We start from the raw sequence: 27,830 nt of genomic DNA on the forward strand, positions 1-27,830 counted from the left end.
AAGGATGGTCTGGGGCTCTGGGGAAAGGGCCTTGAGGATGCCAAAGAGCTAGTTCTGCGTTGGAGTACTTACTTTATCGGGAATGTGAGTCAGAAGCACAGGACTCGCTGGAATCACAGACTACACACTTTATCAGCTCCTGCCGGCTCTGATTCGCCAGGTGCTTGATGAATGACATCAGAAAAGCATGCCTGGCAACAGCTGCAGGAGGAGAGGAGAGACACAGAAAAGGAAGAGGCTATTGAATGAGTATATGCCCTGGCAGAGGCAAAAGGAGGAGAGTAGTAATTTCTCCCCTTCTGAAGGCTCGGAGGAGTCTCCTTACTTACCAAGGCTTCAGTGGTGAGAAAGTGATGAGCCAGTATTCAGAGAGCTGCAGGCTGCCAGGAGTGAGAATACCTGTAGGTGTTTTCTCTGCTCCTAACAGTGGTTGTGTTTCAGGGCTCGTGATCTGGGGAATCCCAAGGCCAAGTACCCTGTTACCAACCTAGGGACTTTTCTTTGATTTAAACAGACATACCCTGATGAGGGGCCCCACTCCTGTAGGAAACTGTGTGGTACAAGCTCAAGGACTTAATCTGTGCTCCTATAAAAAGCTAGCAATAAGTCCTTGTAGACAGAGTCAAGGTCAAATTTCCAGACCTGTTGTGAAAACTCGGCTGTGATCCAAGAGCAGGGCAGAATGTGCGTGGACTGTACCATTAGGTCGGTGCCAGGCTGGGGTGCACAGGGAGGCGGAGCCCCAAGAGACATCAGTTGGCCAGAGGTAGTGAGATATTCTCAGACATGGATTTGTCTCAGGGCCATAGAGGCTATACTGCAGGAACTAAGAAAGATAGGTATGACTGCTAATCCCAAAAAATGTGTGTTGGGGAAGGATGAGGTGAAATATTTGGGATTCTTGGTAGGATGGGGGGTGATTACACTGCTGGCAGATAAGGTGGCTGCAGTCCAACAATTCAAACCTCCTCAGACAAAACAGCAAACAAGGTCATTCCTCGGGTTAGCTAATTACTATTGACAGTTCTTCCCACATTTTGTGGAATTTATCCACACCGCTGACAAACACCATATGCAGAAGGTTGTGAGGTCCAATAGAGTGGATGCCTCAAATGAATGATGCCTTTGCCTTTGCAGAGACACGATGGTGTTAACTCCTGATTTTACAAAACCTTTTGTCCCATCTTAGTTGACTCTAGCCTGTCTCAGTAGGTCACTGTAATTTATAAGGTGTTCAAATCTCCTAAGGGAGAATTCAGTTGCTAGATGAATATCCCCAGAATCCCTTCCTGCAGTTGATCTCGCTCTCTTGATCTTACCCGCCACAACTTGATGTTGAAATCAGAATTGGGAGGAAAGGTCTCTGTGCTGAGAGAGTCCTGAGGAGCTTCCCTTAGTATATTGAGGGCACTGCCTTCCCCTTCAACCTCGCCCAAGCCACACCATTATAGTTTCATAGTTGATAGGGTCAGAAGGGACCTGAGCAGATCATCAAGTCCGACCCCCTGCCATGGCAGGAAAGAACGCTGGGGTCAAATGACCACAGCAAGGTGATTTTCTAGCCTCCTTTTTGAAGACCCCCAGGGTAGGAGCGAGCACCACTTCTCTTGGAAGTTGGTTCCAGCTCCTAGCCGCCCTGACTGTGAAGTAGTGCTTCTTGATGTCTAGCCTGAACCTACTCTCAGTCAACTTGTGGCCGTTATTCCTAGTTACTCCTGGTAGTGCTCAGGGGAACAGGCACTCTCCCATTCCCTGCTGTTCCCCCCTGGTAAGTTTATAGATGGCCACCAGATCCCCTCTCAGCCTTCTCTTGTGGAGGCTGAACAGGTTCAGGTCCCTTAGCCTCTCCTTGTAGGGCCTGCCCTGCTGCCCCCTGACCATTGAGTGGCCCTCCTCTCAATGCTGTCCACATCCCTCCTGAAATGCGGTGCCCAGAACTGGATGCAGTACTCCAACTGCGGCCTAACCAATGTTGCATAGAGGGGGAGGATCACCTCCTTGGACTTGCTCGTGATGCATCTGTGGATGCATGACAAGGTGCGGTTAGCCTTCCTGACCACGTCCCTACATTGTTGGCCCATGTTCATCTTGGAGTCAATAATGACACCAAGATCCTTTTCTGCCTCTGTGCTGACAAGAAGGGAGTTCCCCACCCTGTAGGTATGCTGCTGGTTCTTTCTCCCCAGGTGCAACACCTTGCACTTGTCAGTATTGAATCCCATCCTATTCTCATTCACCCACCCCTGCAACCTGTCCAGCTCTAGAATGTTCACGATTTCATAGTCAATATTTAACTAATTTGTAATGAATTGCCTGCTAGTGGGGTTTGTAATCAAAATGAAATAAACAAGGGACCTGTACAATTTTCTACAAGGTGCTCGCTCTGGCTCTAAACCTAAAGTCCGTAGGCTATATCGCCTGCTACTGACAACAGAGGGAGCGAGCTATAAGGGCAGTTCTGGCTCCCTTGATTATTACCACCCATGTCAGGCATTGTATTAAATCCTAAAAAAAAACAAAAAAGAAATAACAAGAAAAGAAATGTATAGCTTCACCGCTGTCGACAGCTCACTATTTCTGCTGTGCTCCCTGCTTGTTGCCATCTGTCTCACCAGCATTGCTCTCTGCTAGTGCTCCCCCTTGTCTGCCTCTCTCTGCTGCTCTTCAGGGTGTCAATGCTTCCCCGACAGCCTAGGAGAGAATAGGGATTGCTTCCCACTCTTCTCTGCTTGGCCATCACAGCGACTTCCGGTCTGGAGCTTCCAAGTTCTCTCCCCCTTTCCCCGGTCTTTTCCAGGGATCCTTTTATGCCTGTGCTCACTCATAGATGCTAGGGTCGGAAGGGACCTCAATAGATCATCGAGTCCGACCCCCTGCATAGGCAGGAAAGAGTGCTGGGTTCAGATGACCCGAGCTAGATGCTTATCTAGCCTCCTCTTGAAGACTCCCAGGGTAGGGGAGAGCACCACCTCCCTTGGGAGCCCATTCCAGACCTTGGCCACTCTAACTGTGAAGAAGTTCTTCCTAATGTCTAGTCTAAATCTGCTCTCTGCTAGCTTGTGGCCATTATTTCTTGTAACCCCTAGGGGCGCCTTGGTGAATAAAACCTTACCAATTCCCTTCTGTGCCCCCGTGATGAACTTATAGGCAGCCACAAGGTCGCCTCTCAACCTTCTCTTGCGGAGGCTGAAGAGGTCCAGGTGCCCCAGTTTTTCCTCACAGGGCTTGGCCTGCAAGCCCTTAACCATACGAGTGGCCCTTCTCTGGACCCTCTCCAGGTTATCCACATCCCTCTTGAAGTGTGGCATCCAAAACTGCACGCAGTATTCCAACTGCGATCTGACCAGCGCCTGATAGAGGGGAAGTATCACCTCCTTGGATCTGTTCGTCATGCATCTGCTGATGCACGATAAAGTGCCATTAGCTTTTCTGATGGCTTCGTCACACTGCTGACTCATGTTCATCTTGGAGTCCACTAGGACTCCAAGTTCCCTTTCCGCTTCCGTTCCACCAAGCAGGTCATTCCCTAGGCAGTAGGTATGCTGGACATTTTTCCTCCCTAGGTGCAGCGCTTTGCATTTCTCCTTGTTGAATTGCATTCTGTTGTGTTCTGCCCAGATGTCCAACCTGTCCAGGTCTGCTTGTAGTTGTTCCCTGCCCTCCGGCGTGTCCACTTCTCCCCACAGTTTTGTGTCATCCGCAAACTTGGACAGAGTACACTTCACTCCCTCGTCCAAGTTGCTGATGAAGACATTGAAGAGTATTGGTCCAAGGACCGAGCCCTGTGGGACCCCACTGCCCACACCCTTCCAGGTCAATACCAACCCATCCACTATGACTCTCTGGATGTGACCCTCTAGCCAATTCGCCACCCACCGGACTGTGTAGTCATCCAAGTCACAGCCTCTTAACTTGTTTACCAGTATGGTGTGGGATACCGTATCGAAGGCCTTCCTGAAGTCTAAGTATACGACATCAACCCCTACTCCTTCGTCCAGGCGTTTTGTAACCTGGTCATAAAAAGAAACTAGATGAGTCAGGCATACCTGCTACGAACCTGTGCTGGTTTCCCCTCAGCATAATTTGTCCTGCCGGGCTCTCGCAAATGTGAGCCTTGATTATTTTTTCGAAGACTTTGCCTAGGATGGAGGTGAGACTGACTGGCCTATAGTTGCCTGGGTCCTCCTTCCTCCCCTTCTTGAAAATGGGGACCACATTGGCCCTTTTCCAGTCCTCCGGAACTTGGCCCGTGCGCCACGAGTGTTCAAATATTACCGCCAGTGGCTCTGCAATGACGTCAGCCAGTGCCTTCAGTACCCTCGGATGGAGCTCATCCGGGCCTGCCGACTTAAAGGTATCCGGTTCCTCCAAGTGACTCTGCACCATCTCAGGGTCTATGCATGGCAGTTTGGTGCCTTGCTGCTGCCTCTCTACAATCCCAGTGAGAGCCTTGTCCTGCCCCTCACTTAGGAACACTGAGGCAAAGAACTCGTTGAGGAGTTCAGCCTTGTCCCCCCTGTCCATCACCAATTGCTTCTGCCCATTTAGTAGGGGTCCTATTCCACCCTGGGCCTTCCTTTTACTCCCTATATAACTAAAAAACAATTTTTTGTTATCCTTTACTTGGGATGCTATCCTCAGCTCCATGGTAGCTTTGGCCCATCTAACTGCCTCCCTACAAGTGCGAGCAGAGGAGGTATACTCCTCTTTGGTAATCTCTCCCCATTTCCACTTTTTATATGCTCCCCTTTTAGTCTGCAGGCTGCCCTGGATTTCTCTGGTCAGCCAAGGAAATCTCCTGGCCCCTTTCCCTCTCTTTCCTCGCATTCTTATCCTGAGGAAGCATTGGCTAGAAAAGAGTGTCTTTTTCACATAGCATTTGTCTGCAGCAGTGAGGCTGCTTCAATACTTTTCCCTGACCGGTCCTTCCCTTGCCAGCTCAGGTTGCCCCTTTACTTCTTCACGCCTTTTACTCTGCAGACAGATACATCCGACTCAGCCTTGGGAGTGGTGTTCACTCAAAAACAGGAAGGAGTGGAATGTCCTACCACTTATGCTGGTAGAAAATTAAATCCCGCAGAGAGAAAGTATGCTACCATTAAGTGGGAGTGCCGGGGGGTAAAGTGGGCAGTAGAATATTGTAGATACTACTTAATGGGTTGGTAGTTTTGTAGGGGTGCATGGTCAGTTATCAAACAATGGTTATGTAAAACCCAAACTGATAATGCTCGCATTACTTGATGGACCCTGGCACTGCAGACATTTATGTTCTCTTATTATATACAGGCCGGGTATGGATAATTAAGCTGTGGATTTCCTGTCAAGATGCAACACTACAATGACGATGGCTGGGAGGCTAGAGGGACTACACCAGAGAAATGAGGACATGAGCAACACCAGTGGCAGGGAAAAAGGTTATGCCCCAAGGTGATTTAAATGGGAGGGATGTGTGGCAGCAAAGATCATGCTGCCAGGTCTAAGGATGGTCCAGGCTCAGGGGAAAGGACCTTGAGGACCCCAAAGATGTCTGGAGAGCTAAGGGCTAGCACTCTTCTGGTGGAACTAGGTAAGTAAGCAATTTGCTCCAATAATCCTCTGTTGCTTACAGGAACAAAGGGGCAGCTTCCATCTTGTCTGCTGCCCTTCATGCTGCCCCACCAGCCAGCACCTTCCCCTCCCAATAGTGAGGACCACTGGTTCCCACTGAGAAGCCAGCACTTTATTTTTAAGGGGTTTTTTGGTTGATTTCACAGATTTTGTGGACAATCCTAGCTTTTACAGTTTCCACAAAATCTGTGAAACCACAATTAAGCAGGTCTCTATTGGTTGGTCTTAGTGCATTATCATATCCTTTCCATTCTTATTAAAAATGTTATTGCGATTAGAATTTTATTTTGAAAACTGGATACTTTATTTTACCATAAAACATTTCAAAACTTTGTTTAACTTCCAGGTAACATTTAAAAATTAAAACATTTAATAAAAGGGCCAGCAGAAGCATAGAGAAGTGCATGCAGATATATACACATGCATGCTCTAAGATTCAAATCTAAAAAAGTGTGCACCCATAATGGGACTCTGGTGGAATTTAGGTGCCAAAGTCCAAGAGACCAGTCCACAAAACCCACCCCACAAAATCCATTTATGTTTACACCAGTAAAATAAGTTGCCTAAGCACAAAGTGCTGCTCCTAGCCACACCAGAACTGCTGCCATCTCAGCACTTATCTCCTGCCTGTGCCTGTATGAGATTCACAAACTTGATGCCTTGGAGCCTATCGCCTGCTTCATCTTTCTCCTATGAGTCCTACATTCTTAGGAGACCAGCTTCAACAGAAAGTGTGGAAAGTGCCCCCATCCTAGCCTTGCCTGGTGGTTAAGGTACTTCACTGAGAGATGGAAGTTTGATACTCTTTAAGTAAGGAGGGAATAGGACTCGGGTCCCATACTTCCTAGGCAAAGGGTCTAACTAATAGGCTGTTATATGAAAGATAGGCAGCACCACCACCATTTTAAAGGAAAAGAGTGAGTCAGTCATCCATTCTCAAAGGCATGACTTTAAATACCTAAGGAAAAAAGGGATATGGAAAAAAAGTCTTGCATAGATGCCCAACTCAGGGCTATAGAGAAGTACCTAAATCCAGGAGGGAGCTGTAATTTCAGACATGTCCCTTTCTCTAGTTTTTCATATTGGCTATCTTGGGAGTCATTTCCTCTCCTGCCAACCTCCATTGCTTGCACCCTTACTCAGCATATTGGTGTCTAATTTGAGTTTGTGAATTCCACTCTAGAAGCCAAGGACCCAAAAGTTTGGTGTTGATCTGGGTTTAAATTCAGCTATGAATACTTACTCTAGTACAGTGGCATTTCATTAGTAATCTCAGACCATTTTACTAAGGATGCAAGCACCATTAGCCCCATTTACAGATGGTACTTGCGTGCCCACTGCTCATATGCTCAGATAATACCACATGAGCACATTCATGGATGGATCTAGGATTTTGAAAAGTGGGATGCAGACTGTGGCACATCATCACATCTAACAAAATATATATTTTTCTATAATTAAAGAGAAACTAGATGCTTTACTAATATGTTAGGGGCTTAGCACTCAGTTTAAGATGAAGGCAAAAACAAATACAACTATTAGAATGTGCATTCATTTACTAGATTATATGTAAAGCTTATAAAAACGCAACAAATTAAGCAAAAAATAGTCAAAATATATTGTGTCAGCAGTCTCATAATCATTCTAGTTAAATGTACATCTTTTATTCAGATTCATAAAATAAAATATGGCCTCTGAGCATCCTGATAGTGCATCCAATATATCACTATCAGTCATTTCTACACCTGAATTAATATAACCACATCTGATTTAAGGCTTTTAGCTAGAGCTAAAAACAGTCTACGTGGCCATGAAATGAAGAGATGTTACCAGGAATGGCTAACAGACAGGAAAATTGCAGGAGAAAGGATAGTTTGAATAGTGGAACATAACCATTAAAAAAGAGGGAGGGTCATTAACACCTATAGAGTGAAGAGAGATTAGCAGGAATCACAGAGATGATAATGAGCCATGAAGCCAATTGACTCTCTTAACACTGCCTGAGTAAAAATGTTGTTGTCCTTCCCAGGCGACTGGTTTTAAAGTTTGGGTGGAGCAGGAATCAAAGCGGGGTGTACCTACAGCACTACACCTCCCTGGTTTTGCCCCTGAGCTCATTTATGTTAGGACAATAGCAGAAGCTATAGTGGAAAAGAAAAATATTGGTGAGTGAAGATGACACGCTGTTATAATGGTGTAATTCATTCCACAAAAGTTTGAAAGTTAATTGAAAGTACGAGTCTCTCAACTTAAAGTATACAGGCAGTCCTCGACTTATGTTTCGAGTTACAACATTTTGCACTTAAAACGTTTATAAATTGACACCCTGTTTCCACTTTATGGTGTCAATTTCAACTTACAATGCTTGATCCGCTGCAACACCACACCAGCAAACAAGTATGCTGTGTCATTCATCTCCCTGGAGAACATCTGTTCAAGCTTGCTTGGACACTTTCTTTAAGAAACCAAACAAGACTCCAGAAAAACCTGCAGCCAAGATTCCTAAGAAGACTCCAGCCAAGAACCATTCAAAAAGTCCAACCAAGAGCCTTTCCAAAAGTCCAGCAAAGTCACCTCTAAGAAGTCCTTCCAAATCAATATGATTGCTATTTACTAAAAAAATACGTTAATGTAGCTATATTACTCATCTATAATTGATCGAGTACAAAATTCTGGGGTATTTTTGGTGAAAATAGGGTATCGGGCCTTGGTTCTGGAACCAATCCCCCATTTATAACATTGTTTCTTATGAGAAAATTGGGTCCGAGTTACAATGTTTTGACTTAAGACACGGTTTTCAGGAACCAATTGTGTCATAAGTCCGAGGTCTGCCTGTGCTTTGGGAGGGTTAAGGAGCAATGCTTCTAAAAGAATGGCACTGAATTGAAAATATGTAGAATGGGATGAGATCTGTTATTTTGGGAGTAAGAGCTTATGAATTTGTCACCAGTGTTAAGGTACTATGAGAGCCAACCCAAGCAGGGTGAGGGGCCTGAGGCAAATCAGCCCATGTGGGGCCCCACCTCTGCCCCCACTCCAATCCCACTCACCTCGGACCTGAAGAAGTTGCCGCTGCCATCTGCAGCAGTGGCATTGGCAGTGGGGGGGATAGCGAGCGGCTGGATGCAAAGCTGGCGGCAATGGCACAGAGTTGCCACAGCCACTTCTCCCAGTTCCACGGGGCCCCCCAAAGTGTCGGGCCCAGGGTGGTTTCCCTAATTCGCACCCCTCCCCACCCCTAGGGCTGGCCCTGGGTACTATCGTAAGAGGGACTTATCCAATCATAGATAAGGTAGCATTAAAAATAGTCATATTTTGTAATTATGTGGCATCTTTTCCATTAATGTTTTGATGGAGTCTTTATAAAAAGTAAGTGCAGTTTCACAGCCCCCTTATAAGAAAGGGAACTTTTTGACCCATCTCACATATGGGCAAACTGAGCCTCAGGGCAGTGGTTTCCCAAGGTCACATAGCAAGAGAGGGAGACAAAACAGAAAGGTCTGACTTTCCATTTCCTGTTTGAATGTTGTTTTACTGTTAAATCATTTATTCAAAATGTGTCCTGGTCACATTCTCATCTGAGCGCCTAAGAAAGTATAGATGTATTTTTGGTTGAGAAAGGGATCCTATCTAGAAAAAGACTCATGTTTTCAAAGACATGGGATTTGAGAGGCTGAGATTCACCATATTACCATTACATACCTTTACATCAGCCCCATCATGTCATGCTTAGTGAGTAGCACAGTTTAGCTTATACGTGGCCAACAGAGAATGAGAGATTTTCTTCTTTGCTATTCATGATCTGCTGAGGCATGTGAAGCTGTTTGCAGTCATTAATAACCTCATCTCCGGACATATTTGGGTAGTGCATGGTCAGGTTTATTAATGTCCTGAAGCAATTCCTGTCTCTCACCCAGGAAGCTGCAATCTGGCAGAACCTGCTTCTAATAACAGATTTGGGGAACATTATCTGTCAGAGGTGGGATGGATCTCAAATACTGCATCTTAAATATCTGTTTACAGGAAGAATTAAAAAAAAGTCTGAACATTTACAGAGGGAACATAATTTATATTGAAAAATGTTGTAGATGTTGCCAGTTGTGACCTTCTAGAGTCCTAGAATTATGCTACAAGATTTCCGTCTTCACTTGAAATTCCTAAAAGGACACATTTCCAGGAAAGGAATCATAACAACAAAACCCACTTAGAACTAATTGGGTAACATGGATGTCAGATTAGGGAATCTGAAAATCCAGTAGAATGGGAACCTTGTAAATCAGAATTCCAGAGGCATTGGCATTTTCTGCAAGTAGAATGAATTTGTACAACAGGCAGATGACATTTCTACTGTGAAAACAACTGCATAGAATATATTCCACCCCAGAAATGTGTCAAAAGATAAATCTATAGAAATGCAGCTCAATCCAGCTAACAGATCTTGGTCCTCAAAGATAGCTTTCTACTTTGATTGAAGATTTTCAGAGGCCCATGTGGAATTTACTCCATAAAAAAATACAGCAATTGATAACAAAAGATACAGAGGGAAAAATAGGCAGTGGCAGGAATACTGGAAACAGCAAGACTGCAAATTCCCTCTCTTTGGGATATATTTGATGAACTGTTTTGTGAGCTATGAAGGAGTGCCCCTGAGTTGTACAATCCTAGTGTCGGAGAGAGTGTAGTTCCACAGCTACCCACCCGTGTTCAGCCTCTGATATTTTTCAGACATCAAAGTTAGTTATGTGCGCGCACATATAGCCTCCAGAAAATTCATATGGCAATATTTCAAGATAAAAGAATCAGTTGGTAAAGCAAATAAATTGATGCAACCTGTATTTGTTCTGTATAAGCTCTTGTGCTGCTGCAATCATTGCAACTTAATGCCTTTCACTGATATATGAACAAACATGCCCAAGCTGTCATGTTGGTTTGTTCACTCCCTCAAGCTATCTCCAGGGGAGATAAGGTGCAGTGGAGCATTTAGTTTTGGTGGATTTTCTTTATTTTAAGTTTAAATGTATGTGCTGCACCATATAGAAAAGGCAGGTCAAAGTTGTACACCTTATACTTTGAGCAGAAACTGGTGAGGTCTGTGCTGGTCCTTAGCTTCAGGAGAAAATCACATCACAGTGAGAGCATCTACACATGTATTTAATACACTGCAATAAACTCCAGTGCATATCGTACCAGAGTTTATTGTTCCCAGGGCCTCATTTAAATGTGCACCCAGGACTGCAGCACGTTGGGTCGGAGCAGCCCCAGCTGGCAGGGGGCCCAGGGGCTCAGCCTGCCAGTCCGGGCTTTCTCTAACCCGGCTCAGTGTGCTGGGGAGGGGCTGGCTTGGGCATGAGCATGTTACAGCATGGGACTAGCCTGCAGACAGCCCCCAACACTGAAACACCCTTGTGACCTAGCCAGCCCCGTCAACATCTACACATGCATTGCTGTGCACTAAATGTCACTATAGAATAGTACTTGTGTTTACAAGTATTAACCTACAGCAGAGTTAATTAGTTTACTGCGGCCTAATAGGGCTACACGTGTAGATGCTGAGACTTTACTGTGGAGCTAATTAGGCAGCTCTTCGGTAAATGACTCATGTAGATGCACCCGGTGCTGTCAAAAAAGATGTTTTATACATGGACTAGCTTCACCCTTTTTGTGCAAGAGGATCAGAGTTGTCAACCACATCCTTCATGGCAGGGTTGCACACAGTCTTTTAGAGATACTAGGGTAGGCCATAAAGCAGCTTGAAAATAAGATGGAGACCATGAACTTGGCTCTGTATTATGTGGGGGAAGCTAGTGTAGTCAGGGAAGGACATTTTAATATGCTGTGAACAGCCTGTGTCTGTGAACAGACATACTGCAACATTCTGTACTGGCTGGACTTCCCTAAGGGTCATGAGATTCATGGATAGGCCATATAGCATGGCTGTAATCCAGACACAAGGTGACAAAGACTTGTAGAACCTAAGCCGGATCATTGTTCACCAGGTTGGGTCAGAAGCTCCAAGGAAGCTGGAAATGCTAGAAACATTATGAGCAGGTCTTGCTTTGTGAGACCTTAGCATTGGCAGAGAATCCAGGACACTCCTAAACTAGGTTGAATTGACCAGTTATGCACACGCACTTTGACCAAAGAAGACCACACCACTTATATAAATTCTTAGGAACATACGGCATTGGAAGTGACTCCCAAGTCATCAGTACAAACCCTGCAACCATGTTGTTTGTAAATTTTTAATAAGGTACACCTTAGAAACAGTCAGATTTCTTGCCCCCAATACTGGAAGGCTATTCCAGAAACTCACTCCTCTGATAACCACAAACCTTCTAATATGTAGTCTATGTTTATTCATAGCTAGTTTATAACCTTTGTATTTGTGCCAATGTTGTTCTCTAGCTCATAATCTTCAAAGAGCCATATGATGTCCACCAACTGAATTGCGTCTTACTTGAATTCAGCTTCATCCTGGGTCTGAACACATTCAAGCACTAAGCCATTTTTCTGGTAACAGTACAATCCAGTGCTATGAATGATGTAGAGAGCATCCCTCCTGTATCAAGTCACTGTAGTAACCCCCAGTAACCTGCCTCATGCATGACTTTAATATCTGAGTCTTCTAGTTCAAATACCACAGAGAGGCCAGGAGGATGCGCTGGATGTGTGCCATCTATCCACTGACAGGAGAAGATCCTCCTTCAGGGAGGAAGTATTTTGTTGTGAAAACTGAGGGGACATAATTCACAGCTGATAAGTTCTAGTTAAAAGCCTACCTGCAGCCTGTTATCTTAGCAATGTAGTCTCTTATTCTGCAGCAATGGATAAAGATGCAAAATGAGCTTAGATACTAGTGAGGATGTGAGGTGCCTATGGGTGATTGCACTGAGACTGCTGCTACAAGGATCAAAGGCAAAAAGGTAAAACAGTTTGAAGATGTTGGGTGCTTACAGATGCAGAACAGCCAAGAATCTCGAAGGCTAAGTACAGACAGTCAATAAGCCACATGCCTGCAGTGGCTCAGGCCAGAAGCTGGGGGGCCCTAGAGCATGGCTGTCTGGTAGCCAGCATGGGCTGTGTGTTTGCTTCCTCTTCCTGCAGCCCCCAAGGTCTCTGGGATTTGCAGTCCAGACTCAAAGCAGCAGGACTCTGCAGGGTTGCTCATCGCTTCCTCTTCCTGCTTCCTGGTACCTCTGGGATTTGTAGTTCACAGTTGTATCCAGCACTAAGTAAGCAGGGCAGAGCAGCTTCATACTTGGGGGAAGGGATGTTTAACCCCCCTCCCTAGTTCCAGACCCCAGTAAGGGTTTGCCTGGGGGTGGGAGGCAGTGAGGCCAGCCCTCACTGCTCCAGCTAGGGAGCAGAGGGGCAGGACCAGCCCTGCTCTCTGGAGCAGACAGCACAGCCCAGGGCTGCAAAATGCTGGGGGGACTCTGATTTAACTTGAACCAGGAAATTGTCTGGGACAGAAGTTTCATAAACCGGTTTGACCTAGATCAGTTAAATCTGATACCACATTCAACCAGGTTTATCGTAAACCAGTTTCAGCCATTTAAAAACTGTTTCACGCGCACTGAGCTTCTATTCTGTTACATGTTTAAACCAGTTTTTGATAATCCAGTTTGTGTAACTTCTGTCCCTAGCCAAAAAGGGAAAGCAATTCTGTTTTTAAGAGTTAAGAGCTAGCTGACTGCTGGGATCTCAAAAATGAGGGCTATTTCATTGGCATGCTAGAAATACAGAACTGGAGGGGACCTGCTGGTTATATTGATTTTAGTTCCTTGCAATTGCTGGCACTCACATTATGTTATCCCTTTCACAAGCAGCGTGCTTATTGATCCTGCTCCCTTTTTTTTTTTGTAGTTTTATTATCATTGTAACTATAACAACAGATGATGTGAACTGTACCATGAATGATCAATCCTGCATTTGAGCAGTAACCAGAGAGTGACATTTTTTTTTCACAAAAATATGTTTGGTGGAGCCCCTAGCTGGTTTCCTGTAGGCTTAAAGTATCTGAAATGCAAATTCAATATAAAACTCAGTGCAGGAGTTGCCATTCCCGGTGAGCACTTTTAACAGAGCTGTCTCTTGTTTCAGAAGCTGATAAGCATGATTGCAAGCCTTCTTGACAAAATTACTTTACTTGCTGTCCAATAGAGCAGGAGGGTCAAACATATGGCATATAGACTGATGTTGCCTGCAGAGCTGCTCTATCCAGCCGGCTGGACTAGTGTGCTGTGGAGTTTTGGGGTGCAGGCAGCAGTAGGCAGGACCTGCTGCAGAATCTGGGGCTCTGGGCCCAGGTTGGTGTCAGCAGGGGGCAAGTGAGGGCTGTGCCTGGGTCCTGGCCGTTTGGTTGCCACCAAACGGGTGTAAGCAGGAGGATCTATGGCTTCTGATTGAAAGTAAGAACCCAGACTTAGTAGGGCTCACAGAAACCTGGTGGGACCCTTCCTATGACTGGGTGGTGGGCATTCAGGGGTATACTCTATGTAGAAGAGACAGGACAGAGAGGAAAGGTGGGGGGGGATTGTGCTCTATGTCAAAGAGCACCTCACATCATCAAGGATTAGCTTTGGGTTAGAGGAGGGTCGGGCAGAGACACTATGGGTCAAACTACAAGGGGGGCGTGGCGAAAGGGACCTTACGGTGGGTGTCTACTACAGACCACCCAACCAGAGGGAAGAGCTAGACCAGGACTTCTCCAGTCAGCTTATGCAGGTGGTTAGGTCAAGGGATGTTATTGTCATGGGTGACCGAAACTACCCAGGCATTTGCTAGGAGGAGCAGACAGCCAGGTCTGACCACTCGCATAGGTTCCTGGCTGTATTACAGAACCTTCACCTTATCCAAGAAGTGCACAGCCCCACTGGGGGTAACGCCTTGCTGGACCTGGTCCTGGCCACGGGGGATGACCTGGTGAGGGGACTGCAGGTCCTTGACCACCTGGGCAATAGTGAACATCACCTGCTGGATTTCACTATCCAACGCAAGGTGTCTAGGGCTCACACCAAGGCTAAAGCCCTTGACTTCAGAAGGGCCAACTTCAATGAGCTTAGGAGACTAGTGGGGGAGGCACTAAGCGCCCAGAAGGTAGAGGAGATGGGAGTCCACGAGAGATGGTCGTACCTTAAAGGGGCGATCCTCCAGGCCCAAAGGATAACAGTCCCTGAGAGAAGCAAGGGGGGGTAAGAGTGCTCAGAAACCCCCTTGGCTCAGCAAGGGCATTCAGCAATGCCTGAGGACTAAAAGGGAGGCGTACAACCAGTGGAAGGGAGGAGCTATCACCAAGGATTAGTACTCCTCCTAGGCCCATGAGTGTAGGAGGGCTATTAGGAAGGCCAAGGCAGAGATGGAACTCAGGCTAGCGTCCAGGATTAAGGACAACAAAAAGTCCTTTTTCAAGTACATTGGGAGCAAGAAGAGGGTATCAGGCAATGTAGGGCCCCTGCAAGACACAAACAGTAATCTGGTGGCCACGCCAGACAAGAAAGCTGATATTTTTAACAGTTTCTTTGCCTCTGTTTTCTTGAACAGGGACTGGGATATCCCACCTACCAGAGGTAGGGACAATCTTGGGGATAGCTCTATCAAGCCTTCAGTCAGTGCAGATGTAGTTAGGGATCTTCTGGAAGGGCTAGACATTTTTAAATCTGCAGGTCCAGATGCCCTCCACCCAAGGGTGTTGAGGGAGCTGGCAGGGGTCATCACAGAGCCCTTGGCCCGGCTGTATGAGCATTCGTGGTCATCTGGCCAGGTGCTGGGGGATTGGAAACTGGCTAATGTGGTCCCTATTTTTAAGAAGGGGAGTAAGGAGGACCCAAGTAATTATAGGCCTGTACGCCTCACCTCGGTGCTCGGGAAGCTCTTGGAGAGAATCATCAAAGAGCACATCTGTGGGGGGCCTGCAGGGGAGATCATGCTCAGGGGCAATCAGCATGGGTTCACCAAAGGCAGGTCCTGCCAGACCAACCTAATTGCCTTTTACAACCAAGTAACTAAATCCTTAGATGATGGTGTCACTGTGAACATAGTCTTTCTAGACTTTAAGAAGGCCTTTGACACTGTCTCTCACCCCATCCTCATCAATAAATTAAGTGACTGCGGCATTGATGCCTGCACAGTTGGATGGGTAAAAAATTGGCTGATGGGGCACACCCAGAGAGAAGTGGTGGACGGGTTGTGCTCAACCTGGAGAGATGTGAGCAGTGGGGTACCCCAGGGCTCGGTCCTCAGGCCCACACTGTTTAACATCTTCATCAGTGACTTGGAGGAGGGGGTGGAAAGCACGCTGTCCAAGTTTGCTGATGACACTAAGATGTGGGGCGAGGTGGACACACTTGAAGGGAGAGAGAGGCTGCGACTAGATTTAGACAGACTACAAAAGTGGGCAGATGAGAATAGGATGGGGTTCAGCGTAGACAAATGGAGGGTGCTGCACCTTGGGAGAAGGAATCCACAGCATACATACAGGCTGGGAGTTCCCTTCTTGAAAGCACAGAGGCAGAAAGGGATCTTGGAGTCATTATTGACTCCAAGATGAACATGAGCCACCAATGCCAGACCGCAGCCAGCAAAGCCAGCCATACCTCGTCATGCATCCAAAGGTGCATCTCAAGCCAGTCCAGAGAGGTGATACTTCCCCTCTATGCGACTTTGGTCAGGCCGCAGTTGGAGTATTGTGTCCAGTACTGGGTGCCGCGCTTCAAAAGGGATGTGGCCAGCCTGGAGAGGGTTCAGAGGAGGGCTACTTGCTTGGTGAGAGGGCAGCAGGACAGGCCCTATGAGGAGAGACTGAAGGACCTGAACCTGTTCAGCCTCAGCAAGAGGAGGCTGAGGGGGGACCTGGTGGCTGCCTACAAGCTCATCAGGGGAAATCAACAGCAAATAGGCAGAGCCCTTTTCTCCCCAGCACTACCTGGGGTGATGAGGAACAATGGTCATAAGCTGATGGAGAATAGGTTTAGGTTAGAGATCAGAAGGCAATATTTTACAGTTAGGGTGGCCAGAATCTGGAACCAACTTTCCAGAGAAGTGGTCCTTGCCCCTATGTGAGCAAATTCAAGAGGAGGTTGGACAATCACCTGTCTGGGGTCTTGTGAACCTAGCATTCGTTCCTGCCTGTGGCAGAGGGTCAGGCTAGATGATCTGTTCAGGTCCCTCCTGACCCTAGCTACTATGAAACTGCAGTGCCCACAGCTGCTGCCCTGTGCCCCAGGCTGGATCCAGCCCCTGAGGAGCTGTGAGCTCTGCCCTGGAAAGCTTGTGCCACACATGCACGCACGCACACACACGCCTAACCAAAGTATATACTTGTGTGTTTGTGTATAAATGTGTATATGTATATATGTGGGTACAGGTGTGTATATATGTGTGTGTGCGCGCACATTATTCAAATATGCACATATACACGTGTAGGTATACACCTGTGCACCTGTGTGTGTATGTGTAGTGCAGTGTAGTCCCCTCCGCCCCTTTGGCTAGTCTCTCTGTATAATACGTCTGAATAGGCCCTTCCTCCCGTTGATAGGAAGTGCCCCCCGCGCTACTTCCCCGCCGGGGCCCCGCCCCAGTGCCAGGCCCTGCTGAGGTGTCTGTGGGCGCCACCTTCCGGCCGGGATCTGCACCCGGGTCCTGCGGCGCGGCTCCTCTGTCCAGGACTACATTTCCCAGCGTGCCCTGGGGCAGCCCCGGCGTTGCCGGAAGTGGGTGTCGCTGCTTCCGGGCCCGGGGCTGCGGCGCGAGGTTGGCGCAGGTAGGTACCGGGCCGGGCGGTCAAACATGCGGGGGGCCGGGGGCGCGCCTGTTGCCTTCTGTGTACGTCTAGATGCCTGTGTGTGCACATGTTCGGGAGCCGCTGTCGCTCCTGCCCCGTGACTTCGAGGATGTGCGATGGGGGAGGGGACGAGTGGGGGCCTTTCGGCCGCGCCAGCCCCGTACAGGGACAGGAGGGCGAGGACCACGAGCTGGCCCGGGTCCGCCTGGCAGGACAAAGGGGTGCCCTTGGCCGGCTTGCAGCTTGCTGGGAAAAAAATGGCTTAGGCTTGATATTTAAGGCTTCACTGCCACGTCCCCGTGGTCGCGGGTGAAGGAACCGGTCCAAATTGTTAACATCAGATGAAGAAACCCTGGGTGGACTGGCTGGGCCTGCAGGAGGAAAGTGTTTCCCAGCTGCAGCTGCCATGGAAACCATGCTTTGTCCTCTCCACCTTCCTGTAAAGAGTAGTTCTTTCCCACAGAAAAGGAATATTGTTTTTATCTGGTCAATAAATGCAGGCTAGCGCGTCTGTTCGTGACCAGCATTCGAGAGTCCTCATCAAACCTCACAGTGTAAAACGCTCTTGTTTTGTAACTTAAAAATCTCTGGCTTCCAAGTTGCTGACCTGTCTGTCTCCTGAACAGTGATGAAACCTGCTCTTTCAGAAGAGTGACCTGCAGTAGAAAGGATACCATCTCTCTCAAGTACTTCTCCAGTAGCCATTTTCTGTTGGCTTGCAGCATGGCAGTAGCATGGAAGAGGGCTACACTGTTTGGCAACATGTGGCTGCGTTCAGCAGCATTTACTAGACAAGCTGCAGTACAGAGTAAGTAATGCTGTTGGTACATAAAAACCTTGTATTTAAAAGAATAGGAATGTTTATAAGATTTTGCTGTTAGCATTTAGTTTGGAGCACAATTCAAAGCAACACAAACCTGGAGATGATCATTATGTGTGCAGACAGAAGGACCATTTCTAGCCTGATCTGGCCACGAAAAGCAGTTCATAGCGGTGACCAAACACCAGTATAAGCTGCACAGCTTTGAAAATGGCCAGTTGGGTGAAATTCTGACCCCTCATTGCATGAGGTAGCTGATAAAGATGTTACAAAATGATGTAGTGTCTTTTGTAACTTGTGTCTGGAGCTCCCAGCCTGTCTGTTCTCAGACTGGGGGTGGGGGGAAGGGAACAGAGGGAGTTCAGTCTGCCGGTTTTTCAGCCCCCTCCAGAGGGTGGGGCAGGTGTATTGCAGCCCCCCAACCTTGTCCGTCCATCCCGTCGTGTCGTGTCCCGTCCCGTCGTCGTCCCCCCCATTCTGAAAACAGCCACTGATATGGGAACCTGGCCATAGGCTACCAGCCCCAGCTAGATTCCCCTCTGCCCTGGAACCAACAGTGAACTTCTGTTTGGTCCAGAATAACCTTGTAACTTGGAACGCTTTGTAAAACTCAGTCTGAAGTGCAGCTGGAAGCTACACTTCTGTCTGCACCCAAAATTGCAACTTGTTAAAATATAAATATTACTCATGGAGAAAATATTCTTTGGTGAGAGATTTTTTTTTTTTGTGTTTAAACTTTGTTTTCCTTGAGGTGTCTAGTGTCTGCCTATCAGCTGTATTTGTTATGTGCTTTCTGCCTGATTATTTCTTGGGAATATAAGTCAGCATGTGAAGCAGAGGAGCCGTAAAGTTCCTCTGTGCTCTGGTGCTCTTCATTTTGGGTTCCCTCCAGGCTATGCTAGCAAAAGGCAAGTTTTGACAGTAAAAACTGGGCTGAGCTTTTGGTGTTTGTGCTGACTGCTCTAATCCTATGGGGGAAGTAAGATGCTTGCGTTTGCACATTTACTCTTTTAGTAAGAAATGAAATTGTTAGATTAGAAGAGCTATAGCTAGTCTTTCATAATCCTCTTGAGAGACTAGTAAGAAATGTGGGACCTTTATTCTTTGGCTAATTTCTCATGATTTTATGTATATCTAAGTACAGTTTTTATGATATTAGAATAATGTCTTGAAAAGGCCTTTATTTAAAAATAAATTTCAATTCAGGTTACAGTTACGCAGGCTTTTTGGTGAATAATCCTCAAAATAGCAGCATACTGAAGACACAAATTGTGAAAAGGAACTATGGATGTTGAAGAGTCCATGACACAAGAGCTATAGACATTATGAGTTCTTATCCTGCAGTCTTGCCAGACCTCACAGAAAATAACACTGCATTAACCCATTAATTACCATTGAGCAGCATACAGCAGGAGGAGTAAAGAAAGGTTTTGCAACAGCAGCAAAAAAGATTACAATTTTATACCATACCAAATATAAAATTATTTTTTTAAAGGAATACTTGGAATTGAGTGTTGTTTATGATGGATAACAAACTGTTAATATAAGAATATGTCTGCATACAATAATGTTCTTTTTTGATCATAAAAGGAACTTATTTAGGGATACAAGATATTAATATGGTTGGCCTGTGTTGTTTTCATACAGCCTTTTCAGTACATATCCTTATGCTGTACTAACTCTTGGATACCATTTCCCTGATACGCATTTCTAAAGTACTTAGTGGGATAGTATCACAAGAAGATTGAAATCACTGAGGTGATTCAGGTGTCTAAAATCAAGGAGTTAAATGTAAAATTGGATCCAGTCATCTCTGGTCAAGAGCTTGCTTACTTCTTCAAAGAACAGATGTAAATTTGCAGGTCTGACTAGCTGCAGCTTCACCAGTTTTCATGTGAGTTATATTATTTGTTTTTACAGATGGAGCTGTGCACTGTGCTCGCCATAAATATTCATTGGTCCCAGAAGACTATAACTGGTACATACTCAAAGCTATTTTTATCTGCTGCAGGGTTCTTTTGTCTCTTGTTACCTTTACTTATGGATATATTTCAGAATAATTTGCTCTGCCTATTCTTCACTTGTGCTAATTTCTTTTATAACAGGCTGAAGAGCATGGTATTGATCTAGTCAGTTTCAGAAGAGCTTCATGGTTAGCCATAATATTAGAACAAAGTGAACCAAATAAAATGAATGCATTGTCATCTTACTGAATCCAAAGAAGGCCTCAATGCCTTTACTCATGTTTGGTAGTTCTGTCAAAAAAACGAGAAGAGTGAAATTTAAGTGTGGTCAGCTTCTCTGCTGCTTCTCCATTTTAAGACAACATTGTGGCACTTTCATGCTACAGTTTGCAGAAGCTCTGAGAAACAAGAAGTAGGCACTAAAATTCTTATACTGAGTATACAGACTCAGTGGGATAGGAAAGAATAGAATCAAGATCATCCCCTCTGATTGAAATTACCAGGATCTAGAGAGGGAAGATAAAACTAGCACCTCCCTTCCACCAGCTTTAACTTAGTGTGACATCATGCATGCCAGTTTTTACACAATATGAAAGATAGTCTGACAGTCCTACTTCCCTTTCCTTTCCACTGTATTAGAATTAAAGATTGTGGATTTCTCACTAACCATCTGCCCCTTGGACTTCACTGGTACGGGACTGACAGCTTTATAACTCTGTATCTGTAGTTGCTTAAGTGTTTTATAGATTTTTTTCAAGTTTTCTTTCAAATGCTTTTTGGTGGGGAAAAATACAGTAATGATATAGAGAAAAGGAAGATAGAAACTATTCTACACTTCATCCTTCTACTGAGTACAATTATCATGGGTGCCTAGGCAACTCCAGAGCATGAATTCTACTGGCTTTTAGGCCACTAACTCACTTACCCTGCTTGGAAAAGTTTATGATCTAAAATTTAAAAAAAAAAAATTGTACACTTAGTTAGGTACCTTCGGTAATGGGAACCTTTCAACAGTTAACTGGTCAGTGGGTCTGTGACAGATTCTTCAGAGTGCTTTCTCCTCAGGAGTGGATCATAGAAGAATTGGGGGATAGGCTGATCACAATAACTTTGCTTTATCTTTTTATAGCAAAGTGGACCTTGCCTTGACGTCAGACAGGAGGACAATTGTCTGCCACCATCCTTCAGTTGAGATTCCATATGAGCATACAGAAGTGAGTTCAAATTTCGACAGTTGTTTCCTGTTCTTGTGAAAGCAAAGGATTCTTACTTGAATCTTGCATTCTTTGGGGCTGTTCATTATTTACTTTTTTATATAGCATATCATAACACTTTATTACACTACCCTTGTGATGTAAATTATGACATTATTACCACTAAGAGGAGATCTTTCCCTCCCTGATCTAACTGATATGATAACTAAGTGCTTGGATGCTGTGGCAATGGATGCAGTTTATAAGCTTGGCTAGAACAGACCAGTACATTCTTCCAACCTGCTATGGATTCTTTGTAAGGCTTTAGCAAGGTCTCTACTTTTCATTGCATTACAGTTTCTATGTGAAATTCACTCCCATGAATGCAAGCAGTACAAATCATATTCTGCCTGTTCCAGGTACCTGTAACTGTGGTGAATTTGTATTCAAGGGAGAACAGGCAAAAATACTGTTGGGCTGTCCCATCCTTCTGGCATCTTTCAGATTCTGTCCAGGACTCTGCAGGAGCTAAACTGCATTCAAAATGTGTTTGAAACGCATCCTTCTTTCCAATGGTTGTGTCCTTTGTGTCTTCCTTGCATTAATTTGACGCTGACATTAGTAAAATAGATTAGATTAATGTTTGGTTGGAGTTTGTTTCACCTTCCAGTTGTCAATACTAGCAAAATGATGGATTGCAAAGCTTTCTAGGGCATGGATACCTTTTTAAAAACTTGATTCTAAGAAATGTTAAAACACTTTTATGATAGTGTAAGTTTTAACCATGTTGGTCCAGAAATTATGCAGGAGATGGGGATTTCTTAGCATAATGTTTTTTATTAGACCATGTAACAGTATGAGGTTGGGCGTCATATTAGCACTTCCCTCTGCTCATCCACTCCTGCCTCACTGGTCCCTGAGCCCATCTCCCTCAGGGAGTCTGCCCCAGACCCCAGGGGACTCTCCCCTATCACTCTTTTCTTCTTAACACTCAATGCCTTAAAGCAGGGGCAGGCAATTATTTCTGGCGGATGGCTGCTTACTGAGTTTTGGCAAGCCATCGAGGGCCACATAACAGGCAGCCAGGGGCAGATAAGTATTAATTTTCTAAATTTTTAGGGGCCTTGTGGACTGGATAGAATGGACTGGCAGGCCACATCCGGCCCACGGGCTGCATTTTGCCCACCCCTGCCTTAAAAGCTGCATTCCTGGACTCAGACTGCCCCTAAAGCCATGCCCATGCCTCATAGGTGTCAATAATCAGTTGTTTCAATGGGCTTTCAGCCCCAAGTCCAATCTCTTGTTTCTCCCCTCCCTTATATTTTCAAGTCCTATCCCTCTCAGATGCTGGGCCCCAGCCCTGTCTCCAGTACTCTCAGGCACTAAGTCTCTAGCCCTGGTTCCTGCCTCCTCTAGCTATTTCTGCAGCTTAGGCCCGTTCTAACAGGCTCAAACCTCGCCATGCTTCTGTGACACTACAGGGACCTCCAAACCTCCCTTTATTAGTCCCTTCCTGATCCTCCAGTGAGAAAACAAACTGAAAGTCTGGCTCCCATCTTAACACAATGCACCCTGCCTTGGGGCAAAAAGGAAACAAGGGTATGCTGTCTCTAATTCATACAGCCCCAAGTCAGGCAGTCCTATAGCTGGCAGTAAAACTAGCCAGTCTTGTAGGACAAATGAAGCCTGCCAGAGCAACCCACCATGGGGCTTCTCACCTGCTGTCTCTCTGTCCCCATCTTTGCGAGTGGACTCCATTCCTCCTCAAGGCTTCCTGCAGTCACTCTACTTCCTGTTCCTCTTCCACCTTCCTCCCTTCCAAGCAAACCCTTATCCCTCTCTTCCCTGTCTTCCCATTATCACCTATGGACAATAACTGCCTGGTCCCCAGGTGTTAGTTTTTCCATTTATGGACTAGCAGTGGCTCCTTTCTTTCTCCCTCCCACCTGCTTTCTGCCTAGCATTTCTTATCTCATCTGCTTGTTTACTCACCCAGTGGCCAGTTACAGTGAACTTGATCCTATTTTATAATAAGCACATCAGGCTCCCTGTTACAGACCAACTATGTAGCTGGGTAGAGTTAAGACAAGTTTTTGGATGTAAAATGAAGACTGTCTTGCACTCAAAATCTTGTCTCACTTTAACCCCGCTATGCAATTGGTTCAATAAAAAAGATATCACCCTAAGAAATTCTTGCCCAAAACACCTATTAGTAACCTTTAAATAAAAGTAGCAGCAGTGGATCTTAGGAAGCAAATTGTAGTCCAGGGGAAAAAAAACATTATTGTTTATAGTGCTGCCTCTACCTGAAGTCTCCACTTTAGCTCAGTGTTTCTTTATATTAGCTGATATACAAACAGATAAGGAGAGAAAGTTGCTTCTCCAAGGAGCTTGCCTTCTTGGGGTGGTGGTCGGGGGAATACAACATGTAGACAGAGCAATTGTAATGATGATCTATACATCTTGGATGATATTGATGACCTATAGGATTAAAAGATCTAGCAGGGAAAGGGATTTAAAGGAGGCAAAAGTGTGGACTGGACTGCTTCTGGAACCTAGTGCAGTGGGAGGGGAATTAGGTTCATCTTTTAAATAAGTAATCTTGATGAAATCCCAGGATTAAAAGTTGGCTTGAAAGAAAAAAACGGTTGTGGTTTTTTTCAGCAGAAGCAAATAGTAGTGTTAAGTACAGTAGTGATTTAACCTCTTGATTTTCAAACTAAGGAAAGAATGCAAATTTATGAATTCAAAAGTAGCATGTTGACTTTGTTTTCCTAGCCTGTACCACGACCAGACCCAGTGAATAATAAAGAAGAAACACTTGATCAGGTATTGAAATCTAGATTGGAAGTGAAGGAAATGAAGAATGATAAAGGTCCTACAATAGAGGAACTCAGCAAAATGTTTTACACAACAAAACATCGTTGGTATCCTGTGGGACAGTAAGTAATTTCACTCATCTTGCTGGGGTCATACAGAAATGAGACTGGTACTGATAACAACAGCATAATTTATTAGATGAGGCATAGAACTTTTAGCATCTAGACCATTAAAATAAATTATGTAGCACCACTTAGGTGCGTGCAAACATTGTTTATGGAAAAACTTTTAACTTAAAAATCTTTATTGGCCTTCTGCCAAAGTGGGTATTTGTGTAGAAATGTTAAGAGTGATTTTGTTTCTTTCCACATCTAATGAAATAGTTCCAGCAGTTACATCGTACAAATGAAATCGGTTCAAGAGAATCTCTTACGTAAAATCTCTTTCAACCTAAGGACAGCACCATATTTTGATTAATACTCTTGAGAAATTTTTCTGCATTATCTGGTCCTTTTGAACCCTGTAACTTTGGATGATAAAAGTTTATAGACTGCTTCATAGATTTTGGAAACAGCTGGGATTTTTTTAGAGCCTCCTACTTCTGTGAAAAGCCACATACAGGCCCTTCACTTAGCCAATTGCAGGGAATCTCTGTAATCTCTTACAACAGTGGTGCTCGACCTCTTTCCCTGTGGGCCAGGTGGGCAGTGCCCAGTCTGTCCATGGGCCAGATCCAGCTGGTGTCCCCAATCTGGCACTTGGGACAGGCATGGCATGATCCCATTTTACCGTGCAGAAGGGCAAGGGGCAACCTGGTCCAAATCCAGCCATGGAGAGGGAAGGGCTTGGCCTGGCCTGGCCCCCAGCCGGTGGGGGGAGGGGGGCATGGCCCAGCTTCCACCCACTACATGGGGCTTGGACATTTGGCAGTACTGATGACCACTGCTCCCCCTCATATTACCCAACCTGTGGGGAGCCCCATGGATCAGATGCTGTGACTGCATGGGTCATATTTGGTCTGCGGGCTGAGGTTGAGCAGCCATGTCTTATACCTAAGGCTTATGGCGGAAACACTGCTGACTGAATTAAAATGTGGAGTTATCTGTGGATGCATCTACACGTGCAATTAATGCAACCCAATAAACTCCAGAGTACTTTGAGCTGGCGTACACTGCACCTGGGCGCAGCATCTACATGCGTCTGGGGCTCCCTGCAGCCCCGGGCTGGCAGGGAGCCCCAGGGGTCAGCCATGGGCTCCAGGTGGCAGCATCGGGCAGCGGAGGGGCTGTCTGGGGCATGAGGGTGCAGAACCTGTGGAGCCTTGGCTGGGCAGCAGGCGGCCCCCACACTTTGGCACCCTCATGCCCCAGCCAGCCCCTGTTACCATACTATCTTACAGCAGAGTTAGTTAATTTACTGCACCTAATACTGGTGCACATGTAGGTGGTGACACTTTACTGTGGAGTTATTTAGCCTACTCTGTAGTAAAGTGCATGTGTAGATGCACCCTGTGTTCACCTACACCATTGGAGATGAAGCCTACAGTAGCCTCAATTACATGTCTTCTTTTATCTGGCTTCATGACACTTGAGATTGCCTACATTTCAGTGGTGATGTGGAGCAGATTTTTATTAAAAGTCAGTCATTTGTGGCAAAGCACATATGGGATTAAATGAGAAGTCTATTGTAGAAACCTGTTCCAGCTGAAAATTTGTTCGGTCTCAATAAGCAGCAAAACTTCTCTCCCTTGTCTTATGATTTGATAACTTGAAAAGTGGGACTTACTTGTACTTCTGGTTTGTATGTGAGTTGGAAAGATACTGTCAGCTTCAATTTTTAAAAATAGCTTGTTTGTTTTTTAAATATGTGATGTGTTAGACCATTCTTTAAATAGTAGACCCTGTAGTATTCATTAAAAATGGAAAGGCTTGATATTTATAAGGACCTTTTTAAGGAAGGGGAAAATGACCATAACATTTACACTGCATATCACAATGCTTCTAATGTGGGGACAAACAGGTTTTATCCACTAATTGGTTTTGGTTTGAGTGATCACAGTTTGTCACTTGTAACTAAAGGAAGTACAAAATTCAGCGGGATGTAAACTTTCAAGTTAACTTTGATTATCATCTATTGATTGTATTCCTATGTTTTGCTACTGCTTTAGCAGTAGAGAGGGCTGTGTTTTTTACCTGGGTAAGATGTCCTGAACATTGGGGTAAATATAATGGGGGGGTGCGCTTGCTGATGTATATAATCTGCAAAGTACTGGCTACAAACACATCCTGACATGAAAATCCAAGAACAGTGTTTTTTTGTTTTAACCAAATAATTTTTTCACTGCTGCCTTTTTTTTTTCTTTCAGGTATCATAGACGGCGCAAGAACTACAATTTTCCTAAAGAAAGATGATTAAGAGGGTATTTTTTTTGTTATGCCTCAATATCTTGTCATTAATCATTGGAAACGAGCTACAAAAATGCAAGAGTTCTGCTGATTGTTTCTAAATTAAAGTATTATATCATTAAAATATTCTTTTCTAAATTAAACTTGTTTCTGAAATTATTGTGCTGTAACTGGCCAGGAGGGAAAAGAAAAACCCATAACTTAAAATGAGAAAATATTTAAGACACTGAGCATGTGTCTGCACTTCAAAGGACTAATGCATATATACCCAACACTGCATGTAATGTAGTGGTTGGAGTGCTGCTGCTTTAGTGTTCCTTACTGTGGTCTTTTTGTTGTGACATGATATGTGGCAGTGTGTTTTAAGTCATGGAAAATGCAGGGTTTGCTCAACAACTGACAGGAAAGTTGTTAAAATCAGTCAGAATTCAAGGCCTAGCACTGGTAGGATATTTGTGAATAGGAACAGAAGTTCAAGATGGAAACTCCTAGTCACAGAACTTATGCTGCAGACTTCCTAGAAGACTAGTCAAATAATGGAAACACATGTCCTTGAATAGGTGAGAAGAAAGAATATTAGGCTGTTACTGCTGCTGAGGATTCAAAGCAACGCCAGTCCTTCCAGTCACTACATTATACACGCCTTACTGGATAGCTATAGTTAAACCTTGGTTCAAAGGCATAATCACACACTTCCACAATTGTGAGAAGTTTCCAAATGTTAGAAATATTATGGTGTGTAAACAGCCAGCATTCCATAAGAACATATTTAAGAAACATGGGACGTATTGGTTGTAGCTTAGTGAAGGCTGCCTGCTATGTCAGAATAGTCACTTAAAGCACCAGGGACTTTCTGAGGTGTCATACAGAGTCCCTGGCCCTTAAGAAGCACTTCACAGAGGATCAAAGTCTGAAAAGGTTGCTGTTTATGTTCTTTTATACCTAGTTAAGGTGTTCAGAAATACTCCTGAGTGGTTTTTATATTAAGTGCCCTACAACAGCTGCCACCTATCTCAGCAATATAAGGAGATATTTGCAGGGGTTCCTACTCCTGCAATTGTTTTAGGCATCAATCCTGTATTAGGAAGTGCTAGTATAGATCCTTGAACCTTTTCAGGTTCTGTTAACTTGAGTGGAGTCACGTTTACTAGATCCTGATGGAGTATCAGGCCATTGGTTTCTAAAATAAACAGTTCATAGATTAAAGTAGCACTTAAATGTTCCAAATGAGATCAGAGC

General features: G+C 45.1%; 1 protein-coding gene across 2 annotated transcripts; it reads left to right on the forward strand.

Moving 5' to 3' along the window:
* Positions 1-5,329: 5,329 nt before the first annotated feature.
* On the forward strand, positions 5,330-26,734 carry MRPL42 (mitochondrial ribosomal protein L42). Of its 2 annotated transcripts, XM_006269287.3 has the most exons (7): positions 5,330-5,427; positions 17,144-17,368; positions 18,016-18,197; positions 20,130-20,187; positions 21,303-21,387; positions 24,145-24,308; positions 26,552-26,734. In XM_006269287.3, the coding sequence occupies exons 1-7, from the start codon at positions 5,339-5,341 to the stop codon at positions 26,595-26,597; spliced, it is 849 nt and encodes a 282-aa protein (XP_006269349.2). In that variant the 5' UTR covers positions 5,330-5,338; the 3' UTR covers positions 26,598-26,734. The 2 variants fall into 2 exon arrangements, with proteins under 2 accessions (XP_006269349.2, XP_019336459.1); XM_019480914.1 differs by lacking the exons at positions 5,330-5,427; positions 17,144-17,368 and adding an exon at positions 17,382-17,430.
* The last annotated feature ends 1,096 nt before the right edge of the window (positions 26,735-27,830 follow it).

This window comes from Alligator mississippiensis, chromosome 4 (genome assembly GCF_030867095.1).
Source record: "Alligator mississippiensis isolate rAllMis1 chromosome 4, rAllMis1, whole genome shotgun sequence".
NCBI classification, from domain to species: Eukaryota; Metazoa; Chordata; order Crocodylia; family Alligatoridae; genus Alligator; species Alligator mississippiensis.